Consider the following 14662-nt stretch of genomic DNA (forward strand, 5'->3'; position numbering starts at 1 on the left):
CCAGTGCAACAAATGATCTGTGTGCCAGTTTGGACTGGAAACATATTCTGGGCACATGTGACACGAACACTAATATGTCTTAAAGTGGTCGGATATCAGAGCTTTAAAAGACACTGAACAACACTTTCATCACCAACATTTTCTTTGGTTTGGTCACTTTGACGATTTCCTGCTTACCAGCTTCTTGTAGGCCAACGTCAGGGTGCTGCTCTCCATCATCTAACACCTCCACCTCACTCTGCTCTCTCACTCCTCCATCCTCTTGGGACCCTCTGCTGTATTTCACCCTGAAATCTTCAACACTTTGAATTTCTGTAGACATTTTGAGCTGAAAGATCTTTGAGCAGCTTCACCGTCTGTCTGTGTCTTTAAGTCCGACAGTTTTGACGAGAAAACAAAGAGGAAGTAAAACCAGACGAGTCACAGTTCTTCTGACACGTCATGATACGTGTAAGAGTCAGTTATGAAGCACTGCAAACAACATCCTGCAAGACCTCCAGTTCCATTATATAAATTAAAAATGCTGAAATTCCATTAATACAGTAATTAAATCATTAAAAATGATAAATGACAGAAACTTGCAGTAGCTTAAATACATTTGTGGATTTCAGTGGGATCGGGAAACCATTTAGTGCTCATTAAAATACCTCCAACAACTTGTTTTAATATTTGCTGCTTATCATATCACAAACATACAGGTTTAACTCAGCAGCTGCAGTATGTTTATAATAACACGGCTTTGTTAGACGCTGCCTTCTACAAACTGTAAGTACATCGAAGCAGCAGAGAGAAGAAGTGTTTGTGACACAGGAAATATGTCAGAGTGAACTATTTATTTTTACCAGCACAGAAACTAACAGGGCAGCGTGGTGCTGCAGTGGTGAGCACCATCACTTCTCAGAAAGAGAGTTCCTGTTTTTGTTATGTGACGGCTGTGTGCAGGCAAGAAAAGGACCCAAGGTGCAGACTCCAGAGACAAACGTAAACTGAAACAGCTTTGATGCTGAACTCAAACAGAACAAAAGTAAGAATCCAAATAACTTACACAGGCAGACAAAACACACAGCAAAATAAACGGTAGATCACGACAATGACAAACTGCAACACAGAGCTTAAATACATCGAGGGAGCAATCAGGGAATGGACAACAGGAGGGAGACACAGCTGGGGCAAATCAGAACTGACGAGACGAGACAACACTGAGATAAGACAGAGACCTTCAAAGTAAAACAGGAAACACATAACACCGACTCAACAAAGACACAGACTCACAGGCAGGCACTACAGAGGGAACAGAGACGTGGGACCAGGGCAGACACAGACACTGACTGGACACGGGGATATAGCAGACAGGGGAGACAGCAACTAAGGATTACACAGAGACAAACCATAAGACATGACTCTAACAAAAACCCAAAGACTAGAAGTTATAAATAATATAATAAACTCAAAAAACCCTGGGTCAACGACCCAGGCATCCTAACACTTTTGGGTGGAGTCTTTCTGTGTGGAGGCTCATGGTCCTGGTCTGTGAGCCAGCGTTTGTGTTTGACGTCTGATTCTGGTTAATTTCATGTTCTGAGGTGAAGTTTTGGTTATGATTGTTGTGTCTCTGTTTCTCTCCCTCCCTCTGTTCCCTGTGTTCAGTCAGTCTGTGTCTCAGTGTGTGTTTCTGCTGTTTCCTGTTTTACTCTGACAGTCTCTCGTCCTGTGTGCATCTTGTTTAGTTTTGCTTCCTGGTCTCGTTAGTTTGATTATGTTCAGCTTTGTTCCCACCTGTGATCTGTTCCCTTGTGTTTCTTCTCACAGCCTCCTTCATTCCCTCCAGCTGTGTGTTCGTCTGTTTAGTATTTCTTGGTCTAGTTTTGGTGTTTTTGTAATCAGTAATAATTGTCTTTAAGTTTGGTTTCTGTCTCCGACTCCCACATTTTATCTGCTATCCTGCCTTGCCTCACACAGCGGTACATGACAGGAGATCTCGAGCACTAAAATAAAGCAGCAGACTCCGACCTACAAGTGGCAGCAAGTAGCCGTTTCCTTTCTTGAGGAAAAGCTGAAGTGGAAGCGTTGGCTCACCCCTGGTAGGAGCACATTTTCAGTGGTACTCACCGGGCTCTAAGGGGTCCTCAAAGACGCCGTGTTCGTCCACCTGCTGCCCCGCCTGCACCTGATGCTCTGCAGCTGAAAGTGGGCATCATCCACCCATCTCTGGTTGCTCACGGTTGTTGATCAGCCTCTCCGCTGCCCGCTCATTGTCCTGCCTCCTCATAAGCTCTTCCACCTCGATCCTCAAAGAGTTTCCTTTCTGCGGCCATCAGAGGCTCAATTATCCGGTTTCCCTTTTTCCTTCACCAAGAAGAAAAAAGTGCAGATTTCCTTCTCACGTGGAGCAACAACCTATCACCAGCTGCCGACTCCACCTGGATGATGCCGTTTTGCTCGCCGGAGATTTTACGGGCCGGCTCATCACAGGCTCTTCAGCTGGAATGATGTTGCATCAGCAGCTCCAAACTCTCCTGTTTCCTCAGGCCGGAGGAGACGACGCTCCTACTATCCTCCCTCTGTGAGTAAAACTGACGATTAGACTCTGCTCTTTGTTCCCACCTGTGGTCTGTTCCCTTATTGTTTGTATTCATTGTCTGCATTCCCTTGTGTTGCTTGTTGTTGGGTCTGAACATACGACCCTGCTGGATTCAGACCACGAGAGACTGCAAACACAACACAAGAGCCACTGGTACGGTTTGCTTGCAAGGGGAGATTGCCTCCCAGAACTGACACAAGCTCCCTGTAGCCAACTCCAAACTCCCCTCGCAGCCTTTTATTCAGAGAACACACACTGTGAATGTGTTTGTATGTGTGTGTGTGTCTCTGTATACGTGACTTCCTGCTACACAACATCTGTTTACAACCGTTTAACAACATCCCTATTCATAAAAGGGTCGTCTCCCCCCACTCTGTATATGGCTTAACCCCCTTAATGGTCCCCCATATACAAGCATAGATGAGCCCATGAAGGACAGGAAGTGGACGTTCCTGAGCAAATAAGGAAACCAGACTCTTTACCTGGAATGTGCCTGCAGTTGAACACTATAGCTGTAGCCTCCCCCACCATCCTACATGCAGGGAGGAGAACAGAAACAAGAATATCTTCAATCATGCAGTTTAAACAAGGTTCACTATTCGAAGCACAACAATGACAATTTTTAACAAAGTCACTCCAACACTTGTCATGATCTCCCTCATCCCTCCAGCTGAGTGTTCCAGTTAGTGTTTCCTGGTTTACTTGTGATGCTTTTGTAATCAAGAACACCATAACTAGCGCAGCAGCCAGACCCTGAACTTCAGCAGGTAACTGATGAGCAGTCAGGCTGCAGCCTCCGTCTCCACCTGTTCATGCTTCTATGATAGAATCACTGGATAGACCAAGAACAAGCTGGAGAAATTAGATCTCTTGGCTGGCCTGGGAACGCCTTGATGTTCCCTTGGATAAGCTGGAGGAGGTGTAACTTCCGAGTATCCTGAGTCCTCTGAGTTATCCAGCCAAGCCCCAGCAGGGCTCCTGTCTGCCTCCAAGTCTCCAGAGAGACTCTGCCTTTGCAGCCAATCTTCAAAGCAGCCCCTCCACTGTTAGCAACACGTCCGACCTCCAGAGACGTTCTTTCATCTCCTCCGTTTTCATACTGTCCACATGTTCTGAGCCTCTTCTCCTCTCTGCTTCCGGGCCAACCCCACCATTGTTTTTGTTCTTTTACATTTCTGCTCTCTGGTTTTCATTTTAGTTCTGGGTAAAAATCTTCTTACCGACTGCTGTTACCGTCAAATCTGAGCTTCTCTTGGTCGACTCTAAATCAACATTATCCAGAACCAACAGTTTCTCTATAACGATCAATAACTCGCCGGTCTCTGTTTCTTCCTCTGTGAAAAGTTTGGGTATCATCCTCGACAGTACTCTATCGTTCAATTCACACATTAATGATGTTACTCAGTCTGCATATTTTCAATTGTGCAACATTAATCGTCTCCGTCCTTTCCTCACTCCACATGCCGCTGACATTCTTGTTCACAGTGTTGTTACTGCTCGGATCGATTACTGTGATTCATTTCTTTTTGGTCTTACTCAAAAATCCATTAATAAGCTTTAATGTGTCCAGAACTCTGCTGCTCGTATCATCACCAGGACCCCTTCTATAGATCTCATCACTCCCAGTTAGATATCACATCATTGTCAAAATACTTTTGTACACATTTAAGGCTGTTCATCATCTGTCTCTGATGATGATCCCGTCTCGGTGTCTTAGATCTCCTTCTTCTCTTTCTCTCTCTAGCCCCGCCCCCTGTCTTGCCACCGTGGCTTTCAGCTGCTCTGCTCCTTGACTCTGGAGTTCACGACCTCCTGATTTAAGAAATATCTCTTCCTTCTCTCTCTTTAAGTCTAGACAAAAACTCACTGGTTCAAAATAGCTTATCCCACATAACCTCTCCACTCTGCTATGTTAAATTAGTTTTATGCCTTATGACTTTATGATTGTGTAAACTGCCTGCTTTTCTGTTGCTTTTATTATTCTGCTGTGTACAGTGTCCTTGAGTGTTCTTCAAATAAAATGTGGTAAAATGAAAGTGATGATGGTGGTACTCTAATGTTTCCATTACTGCCACCATCAGGCCAAACTTTGCTATGATTATAATTATTTAAAGTTGTAGTTATTCTGGGACCACTAACTTTTGTACATTTACATATTTTACACTATTTAACCGTTTTTGTTTTTAAAGAGAAGCAGAACGATGTGCAGCCAGAGTTTATTTCAATGTTTAAATGAACACACTGAAGTTACAGGTTGCAGACATGGTACAGAGAGGGTGGAGCTGCCTGCAGCTGTCTGTGGTGCTGAAGCTTTCAAACATTTCATACCAACACTGACTACAACTGTGACCACAGGGGGGCAGCATAGAGCCAGAGAGTGTTAGTGTAGCTGTTCAGCCCTATAGTAAGAAACAAGAAGACTGATGAAGGAAAAGCTTCTTCCACTGGTGTAACACACAGGTTTGTATGAAGTCACACTAACTAACCAGCAGTAACCCACATTTGATCAAAGCAGGGGCAGAACTTTAATAACAGGTTATAATGTGTCATCACAGTTGTTGTCAATCCAAACACACTTTCTGATTGTTGCTGTTTATTGTAAAAGAACAACACACTTGTGGTCTGACCTAATGCTGTAGTACAACAACAACTATACAAATGTGAGCTCAGTGCAGACTAGATGCTGACTCACTGCAGCCTCTTGTGGTACAAAGTGGTATTACATGAGTGTACAGGCTGGCATCAGCTGGATGCTAACTTCAGTTCATATGTAGATGTGTTGAACGTGACGTCAGAGATGTTTTCTTCATATTCTGTTGATGTTTTTTAGTTTTGAAATATTTCAAAGTGTCTCCAAGTTAAATGTTGAGCCTTTAATATAGCGACACTTAGAGCTCTGAAGCCGTTTTCTCTCGTTTACTATTCAACCAATAAGTTACTGAGTAAGTTATTTTATCTGTAATTAAAGTCATCAACACTTAAAGCTTTATGTGAAATATTTGTTTTTCAAATCCATCATACAAAAATTAAATACAACTTCCATATAAAATGCAAAACTAAATATACATGACTCACATAACACAATTAACATTTGATGTCTTTCTGTCACTTTCACATACACAGAGGTTTAAAAATGTCCTTCTGATGTTCCAGCTGATCAGAACCTTTAAAATTCTTATTAATCAAACATATTTTTTGCTGAACTTTTAGAAACAAGACATTTACTGAAGTTTTAGGACCAACAGGCTGATGAATAAACCAAGTAAACCAAAGTAAAGACAAGCTGCACTTTGACTTTTATTAGAACAATAAAACTGAAGTACAACCATCAGTGCTGCCTGTGTGTGTGCTGGTTGTAAATGTGTTGCTGGACTGAAGTGTGATTAAACTTGAAGTGAGCAGGAAGCCTGTTGGAGCTGCAACAGCAGGAGGCTGACTGGAAACTTTCAGGTGAGTTGAAGTTTAAAATTACACACATTATGTTTGTTACACAGCAGATGATATTTAATATATTTAAGGGACAATTTACATTAAATGAAAGAAAAACTTGTGGTGACCAGGAACATATGCAGATGTGATCTGACAAATGTTCATTAAGGACCCATAAATGTCCATAACACCAATTCTGGGACCAATGATCAGCCTGTCCACCCGTCCCCACCTCTGACTGCTCCAACAACAAAGCACCAGTCAGTTTGTAGCGCCTCCTACTGGCAGAGGGCCCACAGTCCTGTTAACACAAAGCTCAAGGTGGGATCCTGACGTCACGTTCATTATTGAGGTGAGTCTTGTTTTTCTCTTCATGGAGGTCACACTTGTTCACACTCATCCTTCGTTTATATGTTTATGTTAAATCTACACTGACCTGTACCCCGTGCTGTGACCTACACGGCAGCCTGTGACCAGAGATGTAGCAACACGTTGCACAACGATGTTAAAATGCACAAAACATCTTCAGTTTAGAGCTGACACGTTTGGGACGTTGCAGACGATTACAGATTTTGTTCATGTGCATTTTGTCTAAAGAGTGAAACATTTCAAATCTGACACGACATCAAAATATTTATGCAAACAAATCAATCTTGTTGCTGAACTTTGAATTAATCTTTGACAGAGGTCACTGGTGGTGATTAGACTCTTATCTTCCAATATTTATTATATTGGGAAATATAATGAATATTGTAAAAATAATGAAAAAGCATTAAACTAAAATTTAATGGGTAAAAAATCATGAAAATATTTGAAGTTGAAAAACCTGAAAAACACCCAGAACTGTAGTTTTAGGACCAACAGGCTGATGAATAAACCAAGTAAAGCAAAGTAAAGACAAGCTGCACTTTGACTTTTATTAGAACAATTTGCTGGAACTACAGAGTAATGAAGTACTTCAAGGTTTTGTGTGGATGACTTCCAACCTTACTGTACAGCACAGAGCACAGAGGGACAATATATGTAATCAATATATGATGCAGAATGAACAAGTAAAGACTGTAAGCTGAGTCTGAGGCTCATGCAGGACATTTCATAGTGAGGTGTCTTTGGTTGGATTATTCAAACATTTACATCAAAGCACCAAACTCATTTCTCACAGATGAAGGGCCTTGAATCAGGATCATATGACCATATCCATTTCCCATCATCGTTACAGCAGACTCCATAGTGACCAGAATAAGGATCTGACGATCCTGTTCTCCAGAACCTGTCAGAGAGATCAAATCTGATATGAAACTGGACTAAACTCATAACTATTGTCACATTCATATAAATATGCGTCTCTTTTGGAATATTTCCAATATTTGCTGTATTTCTTTCCCAGGTTTCTCGCCCACTTTCCCTCCTTTAGACTTTTCTCTGAGAATCATCATGCACACTAAAACAGCTTTCAAGCTTTGATGAATATGAAATCTTCCTGCTGTAAAAATGGAGAATAAAAAGAAGTCAGAGCTGACTTTCTGCTGTTTGAAACTGTTTTGTCAGCTGTTTACAGACATCACTTTGAAATGTGTGTCTATCAGGTCATATTTACTGAAGCTTCTTCCTTCATATGTTCTGAAGTTTTACAAACACCAAAGAAGAAGAGACAGGAATTCTCTGAAACACTTTTTGTTCTGTGAGAAAAGAAACATTACAGCACAAAAACATGAAGACAAATTGAACAAAGTGAAATGTGTCGGTCGCTGCTTTGAACATGTTTCAATCCTGATTCCTTCAAACTGACTTGTTGTAACTGAACGTCATCACAGACTGCAGATGAAGAGAGTTCAAGCACAGCTGTTCATTCAAAGGAGGATTTCTGCTTTTCTTTACATTCAGTTTGTGGGGCTGTTGGAAAATAGCTCAGCTCATGTATTGCTGATCTATCTTCCAAAAAATCCATGTTTCACTTCTAAATAATAACTCTGGAATAGAAACAAACTAATGTCTCACGTTTCTGTCAGCGCTGATCCGTCCACCCATTCCCATTTATATCCTCCTGATGTCTGGTTGGCTCTCAGACCAATCCAAGAGTATCCTCTGAAATTACTGACAAATTCCTGTTTGAGAAGAGACACAAATATTGTCTCCAGTCATAATTCAGCACTTCTGTTGTAGTGACATCATCTTGTGAACATGTCTGAAGGAAGAATAACTGTGATGAAACTTTTCTTCCATTGTGCAGAAATCAGAAAGAGCCAAAGAATCAATGAATATCAGCTCCTCCTGTAGCTCAGTCAGTGTTGCAGTGGAATCAGTGTTAACAAATCATTTGATTCAGTTGGATTGAATCAGAAAAATAATCTGGATTATGAGGATTTCTCTCATTTTATAACATTTCTGTTATTTCAATGTTTTGTGTTGACTTGGTTTCTAAGGATCATCTGAACTGGTTCCCATTTAATCCTGGTTCTTTAACTGCTTTGAATTCCTCTCCTTCATAATTCAATGTGAATCTCCAGTTTGCTGTATTGTAATCGATCCACCTCCCAAATCCTGCAATCATTTCCTGAATGGATTCTCTAATCTTCTCTCATCGGTTATTGTTCATAAAGTCATTTTAGTAGATGAGTCTAATTTACTTATTGATGATCCCTCTAACAACACTGCCACACAATTGATGAACACTGCAGCATCATTTCATGTAGTGCATCATGTTGTCGGCCCCACACATAACGCTGACCTTCCACATGTCTGACCTACTATCCAACCACAGATGTATCATCTTTGACAGGCTTACAGTCAGTGTTGTCTTCCCAGAGACAAACTGCTGTCACTCCCATGTCTTCTAATGACTGTGGACATTTTTGGATTTCTTCACTGGCAACATCAACAGTATCAGGTCAGAGTTCAAGTCTGTACCTCTTCAACCGCCCCAAGTCTCTCCTCCAGTTCTGTTGTTGGAGTTCAAACTCCTTCCTGCTGCCATCTCCCCCTGACTTCTCTCTATTAGAAACCAGTCCCTTTCATTTCAGCTGACTTTCAAACAGCCAGAGTCTTTGTGAGTGGGATCAACCCTCCTTACATCCCACTGTTTTAAATCAAGTTGCTCGTCAGCTCCTTCAGATCTTTGATCAATTCCAACCTGGTTCCAGACAAACCACAGCACTGAAACAGCTTTCATGAAAGTTACTAACCAGATTCTTCTGCGCTGGGATAAAGACTCCATTTGAGTCCTGCTTGACTTCTCTGCAGCCTTCATACTGTTGATGGTGCTCCTCTTATTAACACACTACAAACTGGCCTCACTGGTGCTGCTCTCACATGGTTTTCTTCATACTTATCAAACAGATACTTCATATTAATCAATGTGTGTCCTCATCTGAGTCCCACATGCCTCAGTCCTTGGACCAGTTCTGTTCTCTTTATAAATGCTGCCCCTGTGACATCTGCTTAATGGTTTTAATGGGATCTCCTAGCACTGCTGTGCAGATGACACACACACTAATGCTTTTCTGTCGAGCCTCTCCTGCCTCAGTGAATGCTTCTCTGTCATCATTTCATGGATTTAAACTTCCTTCATCTCAAACTGAAGTTGTGCTGTTTGGCTCAGTTTCTCTGAGGAGGTCAGTCAGTACATCGTCCCCCTCACCAGTAACATCCAATCACCTGTTAAAGATCATTTTGAACCAACAGCTGCATTTTGAGCCTCACATGTCAAAGGTCAGCCAGTCTTGTTTCCTTTAGCTCAGAAATATTGCAAAGATCAAATCTTTACTGTGATTCAATCATCTGGAACTTTGAGTTCATACTTTCTCCTGCCTGATTATTGTAATTCACTTTTCACCTGCATTTCTCAGTCCTCCATAGTTGGTCTGCAGTTAGTGCAGAACTCAGCAGCAAGGCTGCAAACAAAACCTGGCCTGCAGTCTCATATCTCACCTATTCTTGCTTCTCTTCACTGGCTTACAGTGAACTTCAGAATCCTCTTTTAAATCCTGTTATGAACATATAAAGCTGTGCATGAACAGGCCCCTGCTTATATAGCAGAGCTTCTTGGACCTTATCACTGCAGCCGGCCTCTCTGATCATCTAATCAGCGTCTCCCAACTGTCCCTCGCTCTGATTTGAACACCAGAGGCCATCGTGCTTTTGAGCTTGTTGCAGCCAAACTGTGGAACAGCCTTCCTCAGACTATCAGGTCAGCTGACTGTTAACGGCTGAAACTCATTTTTACAGGTTAGCTCTCCCTCAATCTTTTCCCCTTTATTTTCCTCCATAGTTTCTAACTGTTGTGTTTCTGATGGAATGAATGTGCTGCTTTGTTTATGTGTCTGTATGTTTGCACATGTATACTTATCATCAATGTGTGGCTTTAATTCACAGTATGAAGAACTTTGTAACTCACTGTCAGCTCCATCAAAGATCACACAGACATGAACAAACACACCCACCTGTTCCTCTTTGCTGTTTATCATCACCAGATCAGCTCCTTTATCCTGACAGGCTCTCCTGCTCTCAGACCAAGTTTTCCACTCAGTGGATTTAAAGTAACAGCTGCTTCCAAGCCTCGTCCATCGATCAGGACACTTCTCTTAAAGTCAAACACATGTTTTAAAGTCAGACTTTGTGTCCTGTTGTATCACATGAATCTTTGGTTCCTGTCATTTTCCCTGTAAATGCTTCATTTAAACTCAGGTTTTCTCTCTTATTCATAATGAACTGAAACTTACATTTATACAGAGAAACTGTTACACAGCATCAAACATTTAGGATTCAAAACAAAGACACAATCAGGTTATCACTGTGTAACACTGATGTTTTCTATCAGTTATTCAAACTTTATTACCTTCTATCTTCTCCTTCAGCTTCTTCACTTCTTCCTGTAGCTGACTGTGGTTTTTACTCAGTTCATCATAACGGCTCTGTAACTGAGTCAGGCTGGTTTTTGTGTCTTTAGAGAAAAAAGATTCAAATTAAGTTAAAATGTTCTACAAATATATCTGTGATATAAGAACTTGGTGTTTGCTTACCTTGAAGTTCATCCTGCAGCTCAGTGTGATTCTTTTTGGTGTCATTGTAAACGTGGTTCAGTTTGTCACATTTAGCATGAAGTCTTTTGTTTTCACTCTTGTTCAAAGCATCTGAAATATTTTAGTGAAACCAAAATAAAATAAAATAAAATGAGTGAAACGTTGAACAGAAATAATCTTCTTCCTCTGCTTTGTCAAATATCAATAAGAGTCAGAAACTTGCAGCCATTGTTCTTTAACATGTCCTGTGGGTGGAGGTGTTAGAACTACAGGAAATCTGATGAGCTAAATACGTATCAACTGTGAACAAAAACCACTGACAAGATTCAGAATAATTGTGCTTCAGTGTGGAGGAAGAAGGTGAAGAGTCAAACAGCATTTCTACACCTGTAGTCAGAGATGTTATCTTTAGGTTTTTGAAAGAACAGACAAGCTGCCGTGGGAATCAACACTTCCTCATATCAAAGGTGTTTCCATGTGATCAGGTACTTCCTGTGGAAGTACTGCTCTCACTGTGTGTTTCCTGTTTTACTCTGAAGGAGTTTGTAGGGCTGAGCTGCCCTTGACTGTGAACAGTTTCTCCTGTTTATGTTAGTTTGGGAGGTCAGCTGCTGTCATTTGGTTTGTTTCTTTTTTTTATCTTAACACAAGAAGCTGATTCAAAATGTAAAATCAGTTACCTTTCAAATCCGTCTCCAACTCTGACAGTTTTTAATAGTTTCTTACCTTCCATCTCGTCCTTCAGCTGCTCTTTTTCCAAACTCACCAAAATATCTGGTTAGAAATGCAACAAAACCGAAGATTTAAAATTTAAAATGATTTAAATAAAGTTTTTCATTTTCCAATGAGATGAATGGAGCTAACATTAGCTTGTTAGCTACCTGCTTAATACACCAAGTGAACTAACTAGTCGCACAATGACAGACGGCCACTGTCTAACATAGTGTGGCTGCACCTGCATCAGTCTGCAGCAGATGCTGCTGCCTGTCTGCTTTGTTGATGTAATCACAGAATCAGCGTGTTGAGTGAAGAGTTTGAAGGAACAACAAGAACATTCACTCCACAACACACACAAGATATGAGCCAGGAATCATGCACACAGACACACACCTGCTAATCAGTGCTAAGTAACAGACTCATGAAATACTAGAAGCTCAGTCAGCAAAACCAACGTGTTGGTCAGGCTGTACCACACAGCAGCTCATATTATTGATCAGAGAATTCCATTTAAAATGCCACCGTGCAGTTTTTATGAAGAGGAAACTATCCTTAGAGACCAAAACTCATTTGGTCCTGAATGGAAACATGTTTTTACTGCAGCAAAGGTGCTCATTTTAACATGGGAGTGTATCATGAGCATGATAATAAAACTCCTCACAGCGTGTTGTGATTCCAGCCAGAATCAGCAGATACAGAACCACCAGCTTCACTTCAACAGCTCTGAAACGGCTTCTTTTCACAGCTGGAAGCTTCTTCTGGGCTTTTATTTCTACGAAGGCAAAATGGAGAGAAAAGAATTTGTTAATTTAATTATTAAACATGTTTTAATCATAATTTGTTTCCCATTTTTCAAGCGTATTTTATTGGTTTATCGTCAGAAAGACTTTCCACCTGCAGCCGACCTGATGATGAGCTGAACAAGTTCATTCCAGCAGTTTTGATATTTACAGGAGACTTTGTCACATGTTCGTCTTCAGGTGACTTTTACATATGTGAGAACAGAGACTGTGATTGACAGAGAAACGCTTTGATGTGACTCAGAAACAGACGAATGTGTATCAGCGTGTTTCACACAAAGACCAGATCATGAGGACAATGTTGGTTATTATAACATGAATATTATGTCATTAAAACAATATCTCCATGATTTGCTGAAATGAAAACAGAGTTGTTATTCATTGGTCTGATTTCCTGTCAGCTAAAACTAGCTGTGACAAGTGTGCTTCGAGTAGTTTCTGTGGTTATACTCGCTCCACAGTGTCGAGCAACACTTCCTTGTTTCTTATATTTCTGCCTTCACCACTGATCTGTGAGATAACTCCTCCAACACTTTTCTGTCAGCTTGTTTCTACACTTACTAAAATAACACACTGATACTTTAAACTAGACACTTTTTATCATTTATTCTCTAAATAAACAGAAAACATTAAAAAATATAGAAACATATAAACCATGATAAGAGCAGAGACTGCACACCTTCACCAAAGCTTGAACTTTCCTCCACACCATGAATAAACTGAGTCTCTGGATCCAAAAGCTTTGATGGATCTGTATTAGTTTGATATTTTATTGAGAAGATGGAAACAGTCTCTCCTGATTCCTGATGCCTCAGTATTTGATACTTACCTCCGTCCTGTGTTGAAACATGGACCTGACGGTCTGTGCAGGAGTCCACATTCTCATGGAGGAGGACCAGTCCCTCCAGTCTCTCTCCTCTGTCCTCTCCTTTGCTGTATTTCACATTCATGCTCAACTCTGGATCCTCATCAATGATGGAAGACATTTTAAGATGCTCAGTTTTCAGCAGTATCAGTTTCCTGTGCAGCAGAGCCGTCACTCAGTCGCTGTGTTTCTCTGTTAACTGGAGCTTTTCTATGTGAAGCTGATTCTGATTCTGCAGTAAATCATAAGTAAATGTTGGTCCTCTGTATTCTGATGCTGCTGTCGCTTCGCTGTCTCTGTCTCTCTGTGAGCTGCTTTCAACAGGAGGTACAGACGTCATGACAGGAAAAGCTAAACCACATTTTGTTCATAGTTAGAATTAAAACTGATAACACAAAGTCCAGATAAACAGAATCAACTTTCTGGGTTTATTCAACAAATTAAACTAAATTTCCTTCAAAATAAAATGTTTGCATTTTATTTTATTTATTTATTCATTCATGACTTGAGTTTATGAACTCTACTTTTTCACAGATATTTCTTTGTTCTTGTTTTTTGGACAGAGACCATTGAAACAGTAAAGAAAGTGGAGAGAGAGGGGCTGAGCTGCAGCACAGAGCCTGGGCTGAACATGAACCTGAGCCTCTGCAGTACTTTTTACTGCTGCTAGTCTTTCTGTCCTGACAGATGTGATGATCTGATCTGTGACTAAATAAGAACACAGACGTGTTTATATGACAGCCGAGTCACATGATGGAACAAATTTATAGGACAAAATGATAAAAGTGCATCTGAACGGTTTCTGAAAATATTTTTCTTATCTGATATGAAACTCACGAATACGTTGTGCAACATGTAATGTGCCACGCATCCTCGTGTCCTCATTTGACATCATCAGATGTTACAGCCGAGATAAAATGGAGGGGGGGGGGGGGGGGGGGAGGGAGAGAGAGAGAGAGAGTGACAGCGAGTCTTGAGATGTGAGAGACTTGTCATGTTTAGTGTGTTTGGAGTGTGTAGATAGCAGTGTCAGGAAAGTTCCTATGAAAAAGTAATTAATTATAGTAACTAGTTACTTCTTCAAAAAGTAACTGAGTTACTAGATTCTAAAAGTAATTAATTACTTGAAAAGTAACTTTTGTGTTACTTTAAAAAAATGTTTAACACTCTGGGGTCCAGGGTATAATCCATTTTTAACTACTTTTGATGTTTCCTCCACATTTCACCTTTAAAAACTATTTACTTGCCTTGT

General features: G+C 40.7%; 2 protein-coding genes across 3 annotated transcripts in view; both read right to left on the reverse strand.

Moving 5' to 3' along the window:
• LOC309699521 (uncharacterized protein) overlaps positions 1-393 on the reverse strand; it is a 31912-nt gene extending 31519 nt beyond the window's left edge. The window contains exon 1 of the mRNA XM_082522587.1: positions 178-393. Coding sequence (XP_082378713.1) covers positions 178-322 — 145 coding nt within the window. The 5' untranslated portion in view covers positions 323-393. The remainder of the gene's footprint in view (positions 1-177) is intronic.
• Positions 394-6823: 6430 nt separating this feature from the next.
• On the reverse strand, positions 6824-13748 carry LOC309699520 (C-type lectin domain family 12 member B-like). 2 transcript variants are annotated; one of them, XM_082522585.1, is made up of 8 exons: positions 13375-13748; positions 12407-12517; positions 11755-11802; positions 11029-11139; positions 10845-10949; positions 10450-10589; positions 8009-8115; positions 6824-7280 (listed from the first exon to the last, which is right to left on the reverse strand). In XM_082522585.1, exons 1-8 carry the CDS (start codon positions 13529-13531, stop codon positions 7160-7162), a joined length of 900 nt encoding a protein of 299 aa, XP_082378711.1. In that variant the 5' UTR covers positions 13532-13748; the 3' UTR covers positions 6824-7159. The 2 variants fall into 2 exon arrangements, with proteins under 2 accessions (XP_082378711.1, XP_082378710.1); XM_082522584.1 differs by lacking the exons at positions 6824-7280; positions 8009-8115 and having other exon boundaries at positions 8124-10589.
• Between the last annotated feature and the right edge of the window lie 914 nt (positions 13749-14662).

This window comes from Aulonocara stuartgranti (assembly GCF_965226115.1).
Source record: "Aulonocara stuartgranti genome assembly, chromosome: 22".
Classification (NCBI taxonomy): Eukaryota; Metazoa; Chordata; class Actinopteri; order Cichliformes; family Cichlidae; genus Aulonocara; species Aulonocara stuartgranti.